This window comes from Sebastes umbrosus, chromosome 19 (assembly GCF_015220745.1).
Source record: "Sebastes umbrosus isolate fSebUmb1 chromosome 19, fSebUmb1.pri, whole genome shotgun sequence".
Taxonomy (NCBI): domain Eukaryota; kingdom Metazoa; phylum Chordata; class Actinopteri; order Perciformes; family Sebastidae; genus Sebastes; species Sebastes umbrosus.
Window position 1 is genome coordinate 22740082 of NC_051287.1, and position 23244 is coordinate 22763325.

At 39.2% G+C, this 23244-nt stretch overlaps 1 protein-coding gene across 2 annotated transcripts in view; it reads right to left on the minus strand.

Moving 5' to 3' along the window:
- Positions 1–927: 927 nt before the first annotated feature.
- Positions 928–23244, minus strand: part of ass1 (argininosuccinate synthase 1) — a 42144-nt gene continuing 19827 nt past the window's right edge. For both annotated transcript variants that reach the window (XM_037753149.1, XM_037753151.1), the window contains exons 10-16: positions 21014–21104; positions 15207–15291; positions 14309–14373; positions 9831–9962; positions 5880–6036; positions 1997–2062; positions 928–1360 (exon numbers count right to left, since the gene is read on the minus strand). In XM_037753149.1, coding sequence (XP_037609077.1) covers positions 1312–1360; positions 1997–2062; positions 5880–6036; positions 9831–9962; positions 14309–14373; positions 15207–15291; positions 21014–21104 — 645 coding nt within the window. In that variant the 3' untranslated portion in view covers positions 928–1311. The remainder of the gene's footprint in view (positions 1361–1996; positions 2063–5879; positions 6037–9830; positions 9963–14308; positions 14374–15206; positions 15292–21013; positions 21105–23244) is intronic.

A 23244-nucleotide genomic window follows, 5' to 3' on the forward strand; every position in this document is an offset into this window, starting at 1 on the left:
TACCAGCAACCCTCAAGTTATTAACGCTAATTACTGTGTTTTATCTAATTTGGTTAATCTCATTTTTAAGGGTCATGATTTTTGAGGCTGCCACTTAAATTTTGTTTGCAGTTTGATAAACGTGCAATTTGTGCATCTAGTATCTGAGCTCTTTGGTTGTTGCATCATTGGTTGTCAAACCTCTTTCAAAGCTGAAACACTTTCTAATCGCTTTAAATCATTCATCACTTATTTGTGTGCAGTAGCTGCCTTGTAATTGTGATTTTGCTACTTTGAATTTGAAATCCAAGGTTAAAAAGATGTTTTTGCTTGATGTGAGTTTGCATTAAAGCCTAAAGTACATCCTTATGTCACATATCTCCTCATATTGACAAAGAAACTAAGAAAACAGAGCACCATTCATACCACCGTTCATACCAGGTTTATCTATTTTTCAAAAAAGGTAATAATGGCACAATACTCTTTAAAATACCTCTTTTCTCTGTTCTCTAAGCCCGGAGACCCCATGCGGTGCAGGGAAATATAAATATGTGGCCAATTGGTTTTCTTTCCATCTGACTTGTGCCATTTGAGCTCAGAAATGGCCTCATCACTTCTGCTCCAGCGGCTATCAGCAAGCCACCGCGTTGGCTTTAGCCTGTGCTGAACTCATGTACCGCTACCGCTTCATCTACATATTGTAAATATGATCCAGTGTCCTCGCTGCCCTGAAATCTTCACGGGGCAGTGACTACACAGCCCCGAGAGTTAAACAGGCGGGCACTAATAAATAGGCTGTCTGCCAAAGACATGAGCTATTAATCACTAACACATTTAAACTGACAGGGGCTGATGATGTGTATCTCTCCACTGTGTTCGCATTTAAACTCACGATAAATGCTCGATATTTTCTGGAATGAATTAAGAAAAGAGCTGAGGAAGAAAAAACACAATTCACTCCATTTTATTTCTGAAACAAAGAATTCCCAGTTTATATATATTTGCACTAAAGCGCTGACCTACTGATGCCAGGAATGAGGCAAATCAGAAAATAAAATACTAAGAAATACATAATAATCCTCACCCACAATATATCTGTTAACCTGATTCATACTATTTGTAGATTTTTCTTCCTCCACTCTTCATCACCTAAGAAACGTCACAGTTTTACAGTAAGAGCCTGGTGTGCTCGCTAGTGTGCTAGATACTCTGAATATAACTAACAGTAGAGAATAAGGCAAAAGGAAGACAATAAAGGCACAAAGTCTAAACCTACTACTGCTTAAGACATGGCGGAGGGAGGAGGGAAGATGGTTCACAGGACTGCAACAATTACTTCTTGTCGCCGGAGAAACCCTGCAAACGATGGTGTTCCCTTAACCTGTGGAGCAGAACAAGAAGGACAAAGAATAAGATGGGAGTTTAAAGTAAAGGTAGAAGGGTTGTGCATGTGGAACAATTCCCTTTTAAAAGACATGTTTTAACTGTTTTGTACAGCGGTTTGGAATTCATCTTAAAGGGATAGATTGGGTGTTTTGAAATGGGGTTGTATGAGGTACTTATCCATAGTCAGTGTATTACCTACAGTAGATGGTGGTCGGCACGCCCCCAGTTTGGAGAATGTACTGCTGTGAATGGGGGCATTAAAACATATTTTAGACACATAAAAGAAAGATCCAACTAAAAAAAATAATATCAGTTTAAGTGTACCCTATATTTAAAATCCTTTCACCAGTTTACCTTGCCGTGAGGTAAAACGGTGAAAATATTGTAAATATTGCGTACACTTAAACTGATATTGCTTTTTTTAGGTGGGCCTTTCTTTTAGGTTTCTAAAATATGCTATGCTGCCGGTTCCGTCCACACCAGTACATTTGGTTGTCTGCCTCTCCAAACAGGGGGTGTCTTGACCATCATCTACTCTAGGTAATACACTGACTATGGATAAGTACCTCATACAACCCCACTTCAAAACACCCAAACTATTCCTTTAAGGTTCTATACAAGGGATGCTAACCTGACAGCATTAATCCTGATGAATCCAGAGGCATCACATGGGTCGTAGTCTCCCTGCACGTCCATGCTGGAGTGAAAAGAAGTCAAGAAAGAGACAGGGGAGTGAACAGAGAGGATGAAAACACAGCCCAAAAGCAACCAAGAACTGAAGGAAAAAAGTTACAGGATATTCTGCTAAGAAAATGGTTGAAATGTTTGGTATCATTGCAGTAAACATAAGAGACATGGGGCCTCATCAACTACTGGGATAACTGGATCATTGATAATCTGCTCTTTTGAAATAATGTCCCGATCGATTTTCCTTTGAATGCTCCTCTTTAGCATTGTTTGTCCTGAATAACCGAGAATCAATATCGCAGAATGAAAACACGCTCATGTACACAACAGACGCACATAACCCATTTTAAAACAATCCCATCATATCAACTCTGAGCTAAGTGTCGAGAGGATTTTCTAATCTGACGTTTCTGTCTTGCAGTTTATCCGCTTCTTGTAGAAAAAGACGCAAATCTATAACTTGTGCCACTGCATGTTCGGTGTTGTTTAGGCTGTCATCTCGTCTTCGTGTGTCTCACAAAGAGTGTCCGTGTGCTGTGTAATTACAGCAGTTTCTACCTGCAGTGCTTAATACACTCCCTCACTGAGTCCTCTCCTCCCTACGACACCCCCAACTCCCGATGTACAGCTTGCACTCGTTCTTCAAAAGCACTTAGCAAAAGAGGAAATTGCCAACAAATGATAGGATAAACACTATAAAAAGAAAGACCGACAACTAAATCATCAACTCTCAATACAAGGCTCCCTACCCGGCACCTGAACACCATTATGAGTGAGTGGCTTTAAAGAATACGTGTGTGTGTGCGAGCATGTGATATTTTGTGTATTCCTTTAAGAAACCCTGCGGTCTAATTGAGAGTGGAGCCAGCGGACGGCGAGGAGGGTGACATTTCTGTCTCAGATGGGTGCGGTGACCGGCTGTATTACCACTGTGTTAATGACGCCGTTTACTGTTGCCCGTGGAGAGCCAACAGGATGTCAGCGGGGGTTTCATGCCTAATCTGGTCTGTGTGTGTGTGTGTGTGTGTGTGTATGTGTGTGATTGTGGCAGGTCATCATGTAGTGGCAAATGTGTGTGTGAGAAACTGCAGCTTCCAGGTGTATCACTGTACATGTATGTATGCATACAACAGCACTGTACAAGTTTTGATAAACCACAATAACTCCTTCATCAAAAATAAAATAAATATCTAACAGCGGATAATACTATTTATACCATGGCCACTTACTACCTATCAAAATGTACTCTTATGTACTCTTCATACCAGAGCTGTAACGATTAATTAATAACAATGAATCAATTAGTTGTCAACTATTAAATTAATTGCCAACTATTTTGATAATTGATCAGTTTGAGTGTTTTTTTCTTTTAATTCTCTGATTCCAGCTTCTTAAATGTGAATATTTTGTGGTTTCTTTACTCCTCTATGACAGTAACTGAATATCTTTGAGTTGTGGACAAAAGAAGACATTTTGAGGACATCTCGGACTTTGGGAAACACTGATCGACATTTTTCACAATTTTCTTTAGTTGTAGCCTTAATTCATACTTATTTTGTGACAGAAGAACAATACATCTTGCAAACACTGCATTTTATGTATATTTGTTTTTTTGTGAATATTTTATGCCTTTATTATACGGCGGACAGTGGAGAGCTGTCAGGAAATGAGGGGAGAGAAACTTCATGGTCAGCGCATTAAAACCAGGTCATCATTTTTCATTGATTAATTCAAGTTAAATATATCTCTCATTTATAAATGTGGCTTTATTTATAGTTCTCGTTTAGAAAAAAATTCCAATCAAGTTTCCACACCAAAGGGGCTTATTGGGATGGGAAACGTACGTTTACATTACCATAAGCAACTGTGAACTAAAAACAAAAATCTTGTCCTCTATCTAGGTTCCATGGTGGAGAGGAGGTCGTGTTGCTCTGGCTCTATCTGTTTGGCGACGCCTGGAAGCTGCTTGACATCCTCCTGGATCCACCTTCTCACATATGTTCACATTATATGTATTCATTTTTGTTTTATCATATAGATTGTCTATGTTGTATTTTTATTATGTTTTTACTCTGTACACACGACATCTATTTCACATCTGTCCGTCCTGGAACGAGGGATCCCTCCTCTGTTGCTCTTCCTGAGGTTTCTTCCATTTTTTTCCCTGTTAAAAGTTTTTTTTGGGGTAAGTTTTTCCTCATCCGATGAGAAGGTCGTACTGTAAAGGACAGAGGGTGTTGTGTCCTGTACAGATTGCAAAGCCACCTGAGGCAAATTTGTGATATTGGGCTATGCAAATACGATTGACTTGACTTGACAAGTTTCCTGCTTAAAATGTGCTGATATTTACAGTTACTGCCACCTTTGATCTAAAAATGTATTTCCAAAAAATGTCTATGAAAACAAATATCACATTATATGATGTTATTGAATCTTTTTTATTCTTAAATATTAATATCGGTACCGGCCCAGTATTGGTCAGGCTCCAGCTGGCACAACATTTGCCAATTTCTGAATAAAAGTTAGTTTGCTGCTCCAACAAGTAGGAGAAGTCACGGCTGAGTACTGTGCATGCACGAAGAGCTGAAACAATCAGTCGATTAATAGTCGATCAACAGAAAATTAATCTGCAACCATTTTGATAATCTATCAATCTTTTCACTTATTTTTCAGGGGACAAAAAGATTTGTTTATTCCAGCTCCTCAAATGTGAGGATTTGATGCTTTGTTTTGTCATGTATGATAAACTGAGTATCTTTTGGGTTTGGACTTTTGATATGAATGTCATGTTGGACTCTGTTCAATGTTAATGTGCATTTGTCACTAATTTCTGATATTTTTATAGTATAAAACGTAATCAAGTAATTGAGTAAATAATTGGCGTGTATGGCTATGTGGTTAATTAGAACGGTGATGAGTTTATATAAAATGTGTGGTTGAAAATACCCACTGTTCAGCCAATCACAACTGAGTTTTGTTCATTAGCATGGTACTGTATAAAGTTGTGTGACTACTCAGTTTTCCTTTGGTAATGTTCTCCCTAATGAGGAACCACTGCGCCCATCTGTCAGGGGCCTCAAGGACTCCGTGATGCTGCAACACAACACCTCTGTCACACTCATGTGAGTGTACAGTATAACTCATGAGTACAGTATTTATCTCTCTCTCTCACACAGGACTAAATATACGGTCAGCGTATTGATTTTTTTCCCTGGCTTTTTTCACTTTCCAAACCAGTCTAAGAAACTGAATGTCTGACTGTGTGAGACATGTTCCTCCCTCTTCTGACCTGCTTAACTAGCATGACACCCAGGTACTTTGCTCTTAAAAGCCCGGTGAAATCACCTCTCTCCTCTGGCTGAAAACACCATTAGCTCTGTGACTCTAGGGTACAGCTGGAGTGTGACTGAAGTGGAGATGGAGAGGCATATGGAGGGTTTTTACTTTGGTCAGTGCTGAGCCTGCCCAGAGGGCATCAGGGGTCAACATCCTGAACAAACCCACTGTTACCGCGGCTAAGAGGCCACGGGGGTGCAGTAGGAGGGGTTGGGGTCAGGTCTGCCCTCCAGGAACTGAGCTTGACACTTCTCTGATGTCTTTGTGAGGCCGGGTCGGTTTAGTATGTTGATGTGGAGGTCGTAAGAGAACTTGGGCAAGCTGGCCTAACAACAGGCTGGCTGGTGAACATGGTGGAATAGCTGCACTGTGCCCAGAGCAGCCAGCTGTCAAGTCAGAACAAGCACTTTGATTCACTGACACATGGCTTCTTCTGTTTTATGAGCACACACACACACACACACACACATTTTTATTCTGTCCTCGCTTACCTGACCAACTCTTCATTGTAAAGGGACTTAGGTGACTCTCGTCCCAGGATGTAGACCTGACCCTTGAAGACAGACAGCTGTACTTTGCCCTCCACGTTCTCCTGGGACTTGGCTATGCAGTGTCGCACAAAATCACCCTCTGGACTATACCAGAAACCTGAGGAGAGCAAGAAGGCAGCAACATATTAACAAATAGTATGGATGTAAAGGTTTGTTTAAAAAAAAGAAAAAGATTTAGGTTATATAGTTGTGTTCACATTTGTGTTTATATATATTTATTAGGGCTGTCAATCGATTAAAATATTTATCGCAATTAATCGCATGATTGTCCATAGTTAATCGCGATTAATCGCAAATGAATTTCAAATTTTGTATTTGTTCAAAATGTACCTTAATACTCTTATCAACACGGGAGTGGGCAAATATGCTTTGTTTATGTAAATGTATGTACTGTATATTTATTATTGGAAATCAATTAACAACAAAACAATGACAAATATTGTCCAGAAACCCTCACAGGTACTGAATTTAGCATCAAAAATATACTCAAATCATAACATGGCAAACTGCAGCCCAACAGGCAACAACAGCTGTCAGTGTGTCAGTTGTCATAAATCGGGCATGTCTGTAAAGGGGAGACTCGTGGGTACCCATAGAACCCATTTTCATTCACATCTTGAGGTCAGAGGTCAAGGGACCCCTTTGAAAATAGCCATGCCAGTTTTTCCTCGCCAAAAGTTAGTGTAAGTATGGAGCGTTATTTAACCTCCTTCATGACAAGCTAGTATGACATGGCTGGTACCAATAACAATAGATTCCTTAGGTTTTCTAGTTTAATATGATGCCTCATCTCTCTTAAAACTGAGTGCGCTACAACCTAAAAAAGTTGCATCAATGCACTGAAGAAATTAGTGGCATTAAAACAAATTTGCATTAACGCGTTATTATCGCATTAACTTTGACAGACCTAGTATATTTACATTTATTGTTAGAGTTAACACCCCTGAAGGGGTAGAACCTATTGAGTCTGTGCCGGTTTATGATTGTTGTCGTTTCATGCCACGGCTCAAATTCCTGTGAGCTGGAACGAGCTAGAAATATGAAACTTGGCCCAATAACTGAAAATGATGTGCAAGTGCTTCCCAAGAAATATGACCCCAATCGGCCACATGGTGGCGCTGTAATTAACTTCCAAAAATGTGTTTTTGAAAAGGCCACACGCCTCATTGACTTGAAATTTGTCCAGCTCCGTGTGCTCTACAAGCCTCAAAAGCCACTATAGCCCACCTGACTAGATTTTCCGCCATTTCGAATTTTTGAGAAACACATTTTCCTAAACTGTAGGCCCAATTGCAACCAAATTTTCTGTGGATCATCATTGGACTAAGCTTATCCAAATTTATCAAAAGCGTGTTGATATCTCATTGTGTTTTGAAGATATTGATCGATGAACTTTAAAAGGGCGTGGGTCAGTACATCAATATACCTGGAACATACTGAACAACTGAAAGTTCCATTAACTCATCCACTAGGGCGCTACAAATGCAAAAAAAAAATGTGCTTGGCATAACACAAATCAGACTATAAATTGTCCAATCAAAACAAAACTCCCAGGATATGTTTTGATTTTGGGAATTGCGCTACTTCGGGTGAAAAAATGATTTGAACCCAAAATGGCTGCTAGCAGCTATATTTATAAATGTTATCAGTTGGACAATGGAAAAAAAAAAACAATAAAGTGGAGAAAGAGGCTCCTCTTCTGTAAATCCTCCATTAGCAGCAGGGTGCACAGGGGTGTGTATGATGCCCCCACTTCCCTCTTTCATGAGCTAAAACTCTTTCTGTGCTTTGGTCTTATTTCTGTTCCAGGTGAAGTTCATACACCCCTTTTCTTTTGTCCCATTTCGCTGACCTGCTCCGTCAATCTCTGAGACAGATGGGCGAGGGATGTGTCTGTGTATGTTCAGAGGTCAGACACGCCCCACTCAGCAGGGGTCCCCCTCTCATCAGCGGCTGACCTCCACCTCATCGTCTGGCCACGTTCAAAGACACAATCCTTCCCTGCTTTCATTGCCTCTGGATTGGCACGAGGTGTCCGACATGACAATTGCACACAGGCTCCAGTTTAGTTTAGAGTCGACTACTTTTTTATTCAATCTTCATGTTAGTTTTCTCTACATGTCGCTGTGAGCGTCTCTTTATGGTGGTTATTTGGGGAGATTTCAGTAATTATTATTTTTTATTATCTATCAATCAATTCATTATCTGGTCTATTTAGTTAAAAAAAATAACAATGGCAAATACCTTTTACCCAAAGTGATGTTTTTAACCCTTTGAACTCTGCAATAGAAATTTTCCGCCAGTGCCTACATTTATATTTGTATTTTTGCTTATTGTGACGTCCATATCTTGAAATGCTTCATATCTCTAAAATCTATACTACCTAACCTAAAAGGTTATGTAAGTCAATAAACCATAATAATTGATAAACATAAACATAAATTAAAAAATACAAAAATCGGACATATTTTTTCATAAAATGTTACTAAATAAACACTGAAATTGTATTGCTATGCTAAACTTCTTATTTCTTAACACTCCATAAGTTATTTGAACTATGCACATTTTTTTTGTTTTTGAGATACAGTATGCTCATTTTTATGAGCAGATCGAGTGCAAAGGTGTTTTGATAGTTTTGTTGCCTTCTGTGTGAAACATAATGTAATGACATATTCACTTGTGTCACAACGTGATGACGGGAAGAGACAGAAGCCTTAGCTTTCTGCTGCAAAAAGAATGAATGCTCTAGATATTATGTTTTTTATTTTTAAACTGGATCATGCAAACAACAATCTCCCGCGGGTGGCAACATTTTTAAAGGGTTGAATAAATAAATAAATAAATAAATCAACAGTTCAAAATTTACAAAGACATGAAACCAGGAAGAGCAAACAGACATATGCTTGCTTTTCCTGGTTTGCATGCATTTAAGATGTTGCAAATGTTTATGTATGTTATATATATATAATACATTTTCTAAATTTAAAGCGATTAATTTACCTCTAATACGCATGTAGCTGTTGTTTACTTTCCACTAGTCAAATGCTTGCTGCAGCTATACTGAAATACCCCTAATTTCTGCAAATTCTCATGAAAATTTGTTTGGGTGAAATGAGTTGTATTAATGCAAAACAGATGCAGGACAGGTGGATTGTTAACATAAGCCCCGCTGTCTGCCGTCTGCGATCTGCAGAGTTATTAATGATTTAAACCCACAATGGGTTTAATCTCTGCCCTGCTTCTGAAGGTAGCACCTTTGTGTGTGTGTGTGTGTGTGTGTGTGTGTGTGTGTGTGTGTGTTTGCTTCCTGTCTCTGGAGGGTATAACTGAAGTGGCCTAGTAGTCAGTCTCTAATGACACTGATCCTATTATGTGGATGAAGGTGGAGGGGACTGGAGACTGAGCAGAAGGGATGATTAAGACACCTGAGCCAAGAAAAGCTCTCACACACACACAACCACACACACACACAAACGCTAAACATACAGGGACGCAGGTACGCATGTCTTATATAAACTCCTAAGGGATGTTGAACTATCGCCCGACTGATACTGGATTTTTGAAGATGATGGTGATATTGACTACTGGAAGTTAAGAAAAAAATAAATAAATCAGAAAACAATATATTTTCAAATAATCAGATCCCTTAGTTGTTTTTTTTTAATACAAATTGTGATAGATTCACACTGAGATAACTCTGGTTTTGTTAGCATTTAATGTGTAATGCCAAATCATAGTACTTCTAAGTAGCCTAACCTGTCCCGAAATCAATATTTGACATGCCTGGCTTTAAATTATGACTAATATGCCTAGAAATAAAACAAGAAATTATAAAACAAAATAAACAGAATTAGTGAAATTTAGAAAATTAAGAATGTGTATTTAATTTACCGTTGTAGACGAGCTCAGAGAACTTGATACCCAGGCCCTGTTTGATCCGACGCACTTCTTTGTCCATGGTGAAGGTCTCAATGTCCAAATGGGCCTTCAACAGAATTGTGCCTCCTGGGGTTTCATATATTCCTGACAAGCACCGAAAAAAACAACACGATTAATGAGTATTTGCACAAAACAACAACAGGCAAGCAAGTTTTTGAACAGGGATGAACAGATCAGTAAGGAGATGCACGCACCGAGGGCTGGGCGATAATTCCATGTGATAACGTAATCGTCTTTCAATGGAAGCGTATCGTGATGAGATCATATATAGAGAAATCGTGACACACAATTACGTCGTCTTAATTGATAATATCAAGCACATACTATCTCAAATTTTCCCAGAAAATCTGAATTGATAAGAATTGTGTTTATGGGAGTGAAGTTGAGTGTAATTAAATCAAACTATTGTCTTAATATAATTACTCTGTATTTATGTGCATGCGTGTAAACATAGTCAGTGTATAGCTGGAAGTAGTTATCTATTTTTTCTCTATAATTTCACTCGAAAGGTTTTTAATTAAATGAGAAAATACTCAGTATTTGTCTAGTATTTCATTCACACAGGAGTATACAAAAATAGGCTTTACTATGAGGTTACTTCATGTAGACAATTTATTTAGTGACTTACCAGATAACATGATATATCGTGATATACATCGTTATCTAGATATAAAATTACCTGTATCGTGATGAAAGATTTTGGTCATATCGCCCAGCCCTACATGGACCTTTACCAGCCAGCCTGTATAATGTTGTCTATCTCAAATACTCAGCATAATATCTTCATGATTTTATATAGTCTACCAGCTTTTTGAAACCCAAATGATAGAAATTGTGGCAAAATACTGAGATAGCACACATCATTTCCACCAATACATCACTTAATTTGATCCCAACTGTCATCATCATCATAAAAGGTCATTCATAGAAACCACAAGCCCTGTTTATCTGAACTAACTACGAGCAAGCTCTATCAGCCATCAGCTGTCTGACAGACAGGCCTCACAAAACCTGGAAGAGGCTGTCCCTGGGTAAATGACAGGGTAGGAGGCCCCTGCCAGCCTGGAGCCCGGACCAGGGCTCTGCCTACCCTGCAATTTACCCCCTCTGGACAGGGAGGGAGGGGTGAGGGGGGAGAAAAGACGAGGTAGATGACAGGAGAAATGAAGCTGTCACTCAAATGTCAGCTAAAACAAAAGGAGGGCAGGGGAAATGCTACCAGACAGATTTGACAACAGAAATAGGAGCTTTATCAATGACATCCATTTTTGTGAGAGCTGAAATCGTGAAAGAGTGTTGTTTTCCCATCCAATACATGGTTCCTCACATCATCTGTTAATTTGAATGATAGTCACACTTTTTTATATTGAAGCTGTACTGCACAATTTGTGTGATGTTCTAACTCCAAAACTCTTTTCTGAGATTTAACAGATGAACGCTATTTTAATCTCTTCCAATCTGGTGAGCAGAGGAGCTCAAATCTGTACGACCCCTAAATACTCCAGCACCGTTTCCTGATCTGAAAATGGAGAAGCACTTACTTTGTGCTGGCGGCCAAAAACAGAGCTTAGCAATGCTGCTAATTGTCTAAAGCCTCAAAAGGTTGCCACCTGAGCTAGAACGGCTTGTGGCTTTTTGGTGTTCCGAGGCCACAGAGGGCACGTAGGGACATTTCCGCTGGCTCTATCAGATAAATAAGTTAAAACTGCCCTCCAACACAACTTGGCTTAAGCGCTCCAAAAGAGAGCTATAGCTTATCAGAGAGGAGCAAACAATGAAACGCTATCTGGGTAAGCTCCAACAGTGGCAGTTTGGTTAAGCTGAAAGAGACAACTCCCCCAGTGGTTTTTGAGGTTTTAATCTTTTATACGGTTACTGCAGGTATGCTAACCATGCTGCAGGCCTGAAGGGGTTCAGGTCAGGAATTAATTCTTCCTGTGCTGATCCCCTTTGACCCTTTAGGCAAACTGTTAGTCCAGCATAAACAGGCAGATAAATATCTTAAATTGTATTAAAAAAGATCACACTAAGTACATTTTAACATGAAACAGTTTGCTATTTAGTGGAGGGACATTTCTGTACAAATAATTGCTTTTGAAAATGAGGATGCAGACATGAGGATGCCTGTTCATTAAAGTAATAATCTCAAAGATTTTAATTTAAATACATGTCTGTTAAGTCACTATCTAAAGAGGTAACACAATAGTGATTGAGCCTATGGCCCACAGATGAAAGTATTGCAGTATTTATATATTTGCACTATTATGAACTGAGTGTCTGTGGCAACATTCCCGGAAAAAATGCTGTGTTAAGTTATTTCTAATGCAAACCGAACATTTGCTACTGTGTTACATTAAAAGCATTTAACTTTGTGAAACACAAGTTGACTTTTATTATGAAGTAGTTACAGGAAATGCATTGTGTTCGTCAGTGAGATTGACACTGACCGCTATCGTTCATCATTTTTTTTTTGTATTTTATTGAACTATATTCAGGATATTTAATTATTTAAATAACTTAAATTATTTATTTTATTCTGTTTTATGTGCTCTTTTGTAAATGTGCCTTAAACACACAGTATGTATTCTGCATCTATCCTGTACGGGTGTCAGGAGCACAGGGATATAAGTAGGTGCTGGGAATCAGGTGTGTGAATTTATTTTATTAATTTATTTCTTAAAATAGATGTATTAGTATCATTATTATTTATCAATTTATTTGTATTCAGAAATTTAAACATTTAATTTATTATATTTATTCTAAATTGTATTCATTTATTTATATTTTTTATTTTATTATTATTATTATTACCATTTTCTTTTTTTCCTCGCCTACTTTGTTATTGAATAGTTTGTTTTTCGATTTACAGTTACTACCTGTTACATGTACATATTATTTTAATTGTTGTGGTTTAGGTTGTTGTAGTCTTTTTCTTAAGGGAACAATAAAAAGCATGATTAAAATATTGCAGGGAATAATGGTACGAGAAGCAGCCACAGTGAGCTGCAGGTGACAGGCTGCACATCTCCAACTTCTCAGCGAGGTAACCAACTACTTTCACTTTCGCAGACGCATGCCGTGTGCAGCATAAAATCAGACATCTGTTGCTCACAGAATGATGGAAAAAGGCCAATTATTACCTGACTTCTTTATTAAAACAACAATTTGTTTTGCTGCCCCCCAGTATTCGGGGACCTGTAGTATTAAACCACATTTGCTGTAACCACCAGTAAACAGGGTGTCACCAAATCAACCAGGACTGAAATCATCCGGATTAGCACTTTAACAAAAGATAGAGCCATTTCCGACTGCTTTTGATAGGTGCACCACCTCAGCTAACGCCATCACCGGTGCACAGGTCAGAGGCCTGACAGCGCTGTGACAGGTGGGAAATGTTAGTCTGACACACGGGCTGTTGAATGTTTTGTAGCACAGTGACAACATTCTTGACAAACCATTTCAATCCCCCCGCGCCTCCCTGACCCCACGCAAATAAATATGACCCAACACAAATGGGTATGACATGCACCCATTCAATCCCTCCCCATCATCTATTGTGCTAACGCGACTGCCAGTCCAGAGGAGACCAAAATGTACGCTTGATGGTAGTTATTCAGCCACTTGGACACCTTGTGCTCCACCTCTTCCTGTTGCTTCAGTGGAGGAAAAAGCTTTGATCTTTTGTTCAGTCGAGGGGAGAGAAAAGTGGGCTTCCCATTTTCCAATTTCTACCTGCCAAGTTGCGCCACAGCTACAAGTCTGTTGGCCAGTCAATTTGCCAATCATAGCACATAGTATGGGGGAAAAGGAGTGTGTGTGTCTCTCTCTGTCTGTGTGTGTCATACAAAGCCAGAACAGCTCACTGCCCTTGTATATTAGCTGCGGTAACACATGTAGAGACCTAACAAAGGAGCTTTTCAAGTTGCCTGTTGATACCAAAGATAAAGAGACAAAAACATCCCTGCGCGGCTGCTTGTGCACATATGTGATCAACTGTGTATTTGTGTGTATCCAGTGAAGCGTGTGTGCCGTTATCTTGCTCGCAGTGCGCGTGTTTTCTGTATGTGTGTGCATGCATAAGAGAATGGAAATAACTTCATGATTCCAGGTGAACCAGAGGAAAACATTTCCTTTGAGGAGAGTGTGTTTGTCATCCAGCTGAATAGCAAGTGTGACAAAAAGCACTCATGTAAAATAACTGCAAATTGCATGAAAGCCTCGGTAACTGAAAGGAAAGCTTCTGAATGGATGTAAAATTAAAATATTGAGACGTGTTGTAGAGTAAGTGCAAATATGTCCATCTCGCCGCATTTACAGGGTATATCACTGTTTGTGTCGGTGAGGAAGCCTGTCAGACTAATTTGGCACAAAGAGAAAAAAAATGTCATAACCAAGACAGAAGAAAATAAATGTAATTATTAATTGCTTACCTCTGGACTTCATGCCGATGAAACGGTTCTCAACGATGTCAATCCGGCCCACGCCGTGCTTCCCTCTAAGAGAAAGACAGGGAGAGCCAGACACTTGTACATTAATTTCACCTTGAATTAGATTAACCCACATTAGGAGCTTTCAATAGCACTGAAAACATCCTCATCTCTTCATAAACAATACAATATTAATAATTCTAATTAATAAAAAGCAAAAAAAAATACAACACAGCAGCCAGGAAATAATTCACATCCTTGTTACAATATGTCTCCTCATGATATTTCCACAGACCTGTGAGCATCATTGGTAAAGTCAGCACTAGAAGTAGCTGAGGCATCTTCTACATTTTGTTTTATTCATCATCTCCTCTCTTTAAATATAATATTTTGAATAGCAAAGCTGAAAAACTACATTAGTTTCCCCTGACAATGAAAATGAAATCCATGCCATTATTACCACTATAAATGTTACAAACTAGTTTGTGATGCATGTAATGAAGAGGCAGCGTTAACTCAAACAGATGCCTCATAAAACTCAATAGTAATGTGTGAAGTTGATGACAATTTCCCTTAAAAAAATCCTCATCGGCAACAAGCTCAAAGCGATAGAGGAAACAGATTTTTCTTCAGCCGGCTCACCTTCAGTACTTTTCATTTATGCGGACAGTTTGAAAGCAGAGAGAGAGACAGAGTGGAGGAGACACGGGAGGGAAAACTCTGGTGGGATTTGATCCCAGGCCAGCGGCGACAGAACCACATCGTTCCAGAGGTGGTGAACTTAACCAGTGCTCCATCTCTGGGGACACTTACATACTATTCTGATAGAGAAGCTGTCTTACACTGGATATCTAACGAATCAGACATGGAGGGTAAAAGGGCTTTTCAGTAAAATGCTTACCCAATCTCATTGAGGTATGAGAAGATATCCAGTGGTGAGTCCTTGGATTTCCCTTCCTTCATATTGGTCACCTTTACAGGCACTCCTAAAGGGAACAATATATATCTTAAATGATATCGAACCAACATACAAATAACATACAATAAACCTCACTGTTTGCTGATTTTTAATATTTGATTCATATGACTTATAATGTGCTTGTGACTCATCTGGCACAGTCTAATAGTGAGATGAGAGATTCAGAAACTGACATGGCAATTAATGTCACGTTTTCTTTGTAAGTTAATAAGGAAGATGTATTTTGATTTTGAGGAAAATCATTTCCTGAACAGACTTAAAGTGAATTTAGCATAGGGCTGGCCAATACGACAATATAAGAATGTCTTTTGTATGTATTTTGCTATATTATTTCTAAAGGCTAGGCCTAGATTTATCTATCTTTTTTTCTATATTTTCATTTAAAACTGTTATGTTCACTTTGCACTCAAGTTCTTAAAATGAGGAAATACTTAGTACTTTTCATTAATCAAGTATTTAATTCACACGGGAGTATACAAAAAGGGGCTTTACCATGTGGTTATTTCATATAGACTATTCATTTATTGAATTGCCAGAAAACATGCTTTACATATAGTGATATACAGTATATCGTTATCGTATTGAGATATGAAATGACTTTCATGATAGAAGATTTTTCGCCATATCGACAAAATTAGCCCATCATTTATTTGTTTTGATGCAAAAAAATGACAACTGCAGCAAAGCAGACTGAGGTTAAATTGTACCCTATACTGCACATTTACTCAGACGTAGTACAAGTAAATTAACATTACTTGCATAGCTGACAGTGTCATGCATTACTTAAGTGAAAATTATTTTTGGATACGTGATATCTTTCACTTGTTTGGTACCCGATGTGTGGAAGTACTATACCACAGTTACCTAGGCTGTTTGAATTTTTCAATTAAAGCAGTGAACATTCCTACTAGAAATATACACATGAAGTATTGAATACAACACAGGAAAAAGCAACCGATTGGCTGATAAGAGTCGATGGAAGGCAGATTGCCACAACGCAGCAGGCCAATTCTTGTGTTATGAGAATTAACAGCAAATTCAAATTGGTAGCACGTATTCTTGGAAATGTGTCTTTTGCTCTCATTCAGTTCCTTCACCTTGATGATGTTGTTTCTGATTGCATTTGTTATTCCCAAATAAATGCAGCCTTTATAAACATGTTTATGAACACAAAGCTGTATTGCAAAAACGGTCCTTTTGAATATTTATAGGGAAAAAAACAACAGCTGTGTGCATTTTTATGGTATCATTTACTACTAAAACAAAATGCTAATGTAATAGCAATACAACGGTCTGACATCACCTGCCAGACTTCGTCAAGAAGGGTAACAAAAATTGGTGATTTTCACCGAGATCAGAGATCAATTAACATATAATCCACAAAGAACAATGAGTAAAAACAAGGGCTGTCAAAGTTAACACGATGATAATGCGTTAACGCAAAATCATTTTAACGCCATTCATTTCTTTAAAGCAATCGATCTTTCAGAAGTTGTATCGGGCTCTGTTTTAAAGCTATCTATAGAGGAGATACTGGTATCATATAAAACTAGAAAACCTAAGAAAATCCATTGGTACAAACAATGTCATACTAGCTTGTCAGCAAGGAGGTGAAATAACGCTCAAAACTTATAATAGGAAGCGATTATAATATGATAAAGTACTGAAACTAGGGCTGTCAAAGATTTAACGCAAAAATCCTTTTAATGCCACTAATTTCTTTAACGCATTAACGCAATTTATCATTCAAAGCTTGTAGTGGGCTCAGTTTTAAAGCTAGAATGAAGATACTGGTATCATATGAAACTAGAAAACCTAAGGAATCCATTGGTCATGTCATACTAGCTTGTCACGACGGAGGCTAAATAACGCTCCAAACTTGCACTAAATTTTGGCGAGAAAAAACTGGCATGGCCATTTTCAAAGGGGTCCCTTGACCTCTGACCTCAAGATATGTGAATGTAAATGGGTTCTATGGGTACCCACGAGTCTCCCCTTTACGGACATGCCCACTTTATGATAATCACATGCAGTTTGGGGCAAGTCATAGTCAAGTCAGCACACTGACACACTGACAGCTGTTGTTACCTGTTGGGCTCAGTTTGCCATGTCATGATTTGAGCATATTGTTTATGCTAAATGCAGTACCTGTGAGGGTTTCTGGACAATATCTGTCATTGTTTTGTGTTGTTAATTGATTTCCAATAATAAATATATGCATACATTTGCATAAAACAAGCATATTTGCCAACTCCCATGTTGACAAGAGTATGAAATACTTGACAAATCTACCTTTAAGGTACATTTTGGACAGATAAAAAATGTGTGATTAATTTGTGATTAATCATGGACAATCATGCGATTAATCGCGATTAAATAATTTAATCGATTGACAGCCCTAGTAAAAACCTTTACAGTTAATCAACAGTTTTGGGAAATGGCTTTTCAAAAACAAATGGAAAAATTAAGTTCAACTGACAAAATTGTCAAAAAAAAAAAACAGCAAAGATTTGATCAAGTCTGCTGACAAGCGCTCATTATCCTCGTCGCTGAAATCAATGGTCGTCAGCTAAAAGTAAAAGCCATTACAAAAGGAGGTGGTGAGAAGGGCTAATAAATTCAAAGGCCCTGCTCATTTGAAAGCTGTGAAATCGTGGGCAGGCCTTTTCCTAATTCAATTACACACGCAGCTTTGTTACCCTTACTCTCTTCAGCGCTGAGATTTTTTTGCGCCGCTGAGTGTTTGTGTGTTCATGCACAGGAGGAAAAAAAACAGATTCATCATCACCCATCTTCCAACTAGTATATCTCTTTACACACCCACGCTTGCTCCACACACTTCCTCTCTAAAGCCACTTAAACCAAGTACACATCAATCACTGTCAAGGACCTGCTTATTCATGGCCTTCAATGAGCAACACGGGCCAAAGGTGGAGGCGAGGAAACAAACATGAGACCCGTGTGCGTGTTGAGAAGGGAATATAACCATTTGGGGACTACAAAAGGAGAGGAAATCTGCTGATATTCACTCTCCATCCGTCCAGCGCTCGGCCCTATACGTATTTTAGCGTGCTTGCAGTTGTCAGTCACGTAGCTTTGAAGAGAAGAGCAGCACTTCTGTTGGCCTTTCAACCAGCGTTTACAAAGCCTTCACAGGAATGACACGTGAAGGACTTGACAAATTTTTTTAGACAAGGGCTTTGTTGATGGCCCATTCTCATATCGCGGGAATCGTGGCGGCTCCCATGGCAGAAGAAAAAGTACCTCCCAGTGCAGGAGAGGGCAGTATGGATGGTGCATTATTAAAACGGCGCCCCCCTCCCAGATACCTAATAATTAGATTAAAAGTTCAAATAAATTAAGTGTCTGAACGTGGGAGTGTAGGGGCTGGCCTTTCGTGCCTGTGCTCTCTTTTTTCCCTCGCTCTCTCCATCATGCGGGCTCTATCATTCACTGAGGGGTCTTTTTCTTTCCGTGATCCTTTTCTTCAGTTTTTCGCAGCCTAACAGTGCAGACAATGGGAGCACAGACACAGTTGTAGGAAAAATTACTGCTTTACATTTTTCCTCTCTGTCTCTTTTTCCTCTCCACTTCTTTGGCGTGAAAGGAGGGAGGGATGAAATTTTTTTTCTTTCTTGAAAAAGGGACAGAATCGGGGGAATGGAGTGTTTGACGGGGGAAAAGGTTCCTGTCGTTAAATATTCTTTTTTAATCAGTGAGAAAACTTTGGTGAGAAAGGCAGGGATGAAAAGGTGGGAGGGGGAATGAAATGAAACATTCTTGTGCTGATCTTGTGCTCAGAGGGAGGAGTAGGCTCGGGCCTTTGTGTGGACAACTAAAACAGCTTTTGTCATAGGGTGCTCAATAAAAGGCACAGAGAATATGTGTGAAAACGGAGCGCAGGCCTGCAAAGAACCCGCGAAACCAGACTGGGCTTTACTACTAAAAACATACCTCATCTCCAGCTGAACTGACACCAACCGACTTGTTTTATAATTAAACATTTTCTTTGGGAAACTGGTAAAGTGTTACCAGTTTCCCAAAGAAAATATGTTCTGGACACCATTTCAGTGCAAATACATGTTGACTTCTGAATGGCATTTTAATTGGTACTTTTAGCAGCTTTAGTGGTCACAAATATTCCCACCAAATCTTCTCCCAACCTCCCCATATATTACTATTATAGTTCATAAAGCTGCCCATGTGATCAGAGGAGCGAGTGTCTGTCAGTCGATTGATGTTAGCGCTCTGCAGCCTCCGCTAGTGATCGAGGATGAAAGGACATCTGTGCCATTTGCCCCAGGCTGGGATGTTTCTTGCCATTTTCTCTTTACGCAAACATGTGACACTTTCCACTATTCAGCTCGGCCCTTGTGGCGATATATCTAATGAGCGTCTCCCTGGCCCCTCGGGGCTTGGTGTATTAGCTGGACTTAATGCTTCCGGCCTGCGTGTGTGCCCCCGGGCCAAACATGGCAGCTTTGGACCAAGTAATGCTGTGAGGGGTTAAGGATAAGTCTGGGTGGTCAGGAATGGTGATAAAGTGCAAGCGGGTCAGCGTGAGAGCTGTAGCCCTGCAGCGATGACCATCAGTGTTAAGTAATATGAAGGGAGTGAGGATGAACACTATCTCTTTCTGGTGCATTATAGAAGTAAGTGCAAGTAAATGAAACTTCTTTTCAAGTGTGTGTGTGTGCATGATATACAACAACAAAAAATACAATCAACGCATCCAATCGATTTTGATAGGTGACAGATTTCAGAAACCAACCCTGGGAAAGTCCTGACAATTTTCAAATGAAGTGCAAATTTCCTTTTAATTTAATTTGCCCTAAAATCTGACATAATTAAAGCTCAAATGCAAAAGAACAGGTTGCATTCAACAGACAAATTCCAAATCAATTTCACAAATATGACAGGTAAGACCAATAGAGTGGTGCAGGAATGACACATTTTTGTAGGCCAATAAGGAAGTTAGAATTGCCCTGGTTCTCTCGACAAAAAGCCAATGGGATTTTTCCATTGGGTTTTGGATTATTGCAGAAAATCAGCTCTGTGGCAAACAAATGTTTAGGATACTTTTTGTTCTGCAAGATAATCTCCACAAATGAACACCACTTTTATGACTTTTTAAGTGTGAATGCAATCGTTAGAAGTAAAACGTTTGGCTTTAAACGAACTACAACAGTTGCATGGACGTGACTATACACAACGAGGCTGTAAAGGCGGACGAGTCGGCATGATGATGTTTTGTAGTCTCATTTAACCACTTGTTAGCATCCACCTTTTTTAAAGGCTTCAAAATTCAAGAGTGGAGTATTTACCGACGTATTTTCTTTTATCATAGAACAAAACGTTAAAATCTCTTAAGCTTGTGTTGACCACAGACCTTATTTTATGCATCTAACTAAAAACCTTGAGATGAGGGAACAGGAAGAGCTAAAATGCTAACTCATTTACAGGTTTTAGGACTCATTCCTGCAGCGCTCTATATTAGGCATATATTTGAATTTTATTTGAATTTTTTTTATTCATTTAATTTTGTTGTATATCATGTTCACATATAAGGGAGAATAAAACTGAATTGAATTCCCATTAAATCAAAATAATAATGTCAGTTCTGAGCTTTCATAATGTATACTTGTTCTTTTTGGCATTAGGTCTGTAAAGGTAAAAGGAAAAAAAAGAAAAGCTGTGAACTGAGAGAGAAATCAACAAGTGCCACAAACCATTTCTGAACTCTATCTCCAGTACGTCTGGGGCGTTGGGAGAATCTTCTGGGTTCTTGGTCATCAGGTACAGGTCAGCCGGAGCGTGGGTCTGAAAAACACACAAAAACACACACACTCACTTTCTCTATTTCACACACAGGACCTTCTGCGACCTCATCAAATGACAGTACTGCGGATGGGGAGACTATTGTGTGAGGTGATAACGAACAACTCGAGACATGGCGGGAGAAGAAAAGAGAGGATGATGCGTGAAAAAGGAGAAACCTGAAAACGCCATCAAGAGTTGAGTGAAGAGAAAAAAAAAATCAATGTTCCATTTTTCTCCTCTATTTGGTTTCATTTTCCCTGCGTGGCCCTTCACCACGGGGGGAAGGCGGGAAAAAGCAGGATGCAGCGAGGAGGAGAGTGGGAAAGGGCAAAAGAAAGAAATGACTCACATCCCCAAGAACAGTGAATACTTGACAAGTCAACACACACCTGATACTATGACAGAACTGAGCAATACTATGTCCTCAATAATATTCTGCCTGTCTGTAAAAATCTTCTTCTCTACCTGTCTTCACTTCTTCTAATCTTCCAGTTTTCCAGTTTTGATTTTCTGAGTGACGTTTCCCTTCTATTTTATTTTCAAATGAAGAATTTCGCTAAATGGGCATCACACAACAAAGTCCACACCCTAAATCCACTAAAGTTGTCCTGGGTGACGGATGTTTGTCATTTTTCCAGATGGTGGGAGCCGGGAACGATTTCAGTAAGTCATGGTTGGGACCTAAAAGAGCGTGGCGGTCTGACGTGTCTGCCCAGCGATGTGGCCCTCTAACAATTACACAGCATTAGGACAAGACGATGGCCAATGTCTCCTGAGCTGAGGCAAATTGCAGGGGGACTATGCAAAATAACTACTGGGTGCATTTAAATGGAAAGCTTTACCAGACACTAAATCATCATACAATAACTAATCGGCATCCGCTCGTCGCCTGTCAGCGAAGAGAAAACGAGCAGCGCAATCACTTTCCTTCCTTTTAACTAAACACCAAAATTGACTGGGAAGGCGCCCGTCTTCCTCTCCTGTATTTTCTGCCTCAGTGCCCTGAAAGATGCCAAATGAGAGCGAACAGGAGAGGGGCGAAATGACTACCCTAAAAAGCCTTTTGATGCATACTCTTTGAGGGGGGAAAGATGGATTGAATTTTAAATAGTGGAGAATGTGAAAGTATATGCTTCCTGTGGTGTTATATTCTGTCTTTTTCAGTTTTCAAATAAAACACAGTATAGCGCTTAGGGGTGGGGGTAAAAAGCAATATTTTGTGTGGCAATATTGTATTGATACACGGACGTCAAGTATCAATCTTTTATTATATAAACTATTAACCTCTTAACAATCCGACAGCAGCTATTCTAGAGCGAAGATACTGGCATCATATGAAACTGGAAAACCTACGGAATCAATTGGTACCAACCATGTCGTGTTTGTTGGAAAGAGAGCAAAATAACACTCCAAATTTACACTAAATTTTGGCAAGGAAAAACTGGTATGGCCATTTTCAAAGGGGTAACTTGACCTCTGACCTCAAGACGTGAATGAAAACTCTGAGATGAACAGAGTGAAAACTGTATGTCATTAGATAAAGCAGAAATAAAATCGCAATAAGATGGTTTCGTGACTTAAGTATCGTGATAATATCGTATCGTGGGGCCTCTGGTGATTCCCGCCCCTAATAACGCATATGGGCCACTGTGAAAACATGAAACTGTGTTTAAATATTACTTTAATGATTTTTGACATGTTCTGCATTAACTAAACAAGCAGCTCCAGATTTAGTTTTTCTGCCAAAACAGATTGAAATATACCTTTTCATTTTAGCTTTGGATAAATTAGGACTGTCAAAGTTAACGCAATAATAACGCGTTAACGCTAATTCGTTTTAATGCCACTAATTTCTTTAACGTAATCTATCTTTCGGAAGTTGTAGCAGGCTCGGTTTTAAAGCTGGAGTAAAGATACTGGTATCATAAGAAACTAGAAAAACCTAATGAATCCATTGGTACCAACCATAACAGCTTGTCACGAAGGAGGCAAAATAATGTTCCAAACTAAATTTTGGGGAGGAAAAACTGTCAAGGCCATTTTCAAAGGGGTCCCTTGACCTCTGACCTCAAGATATATGAATGTAAATGGGTTCTATCGGTACCCACGAGTCTCCCCTTTACAGACATGTCCACTTTAT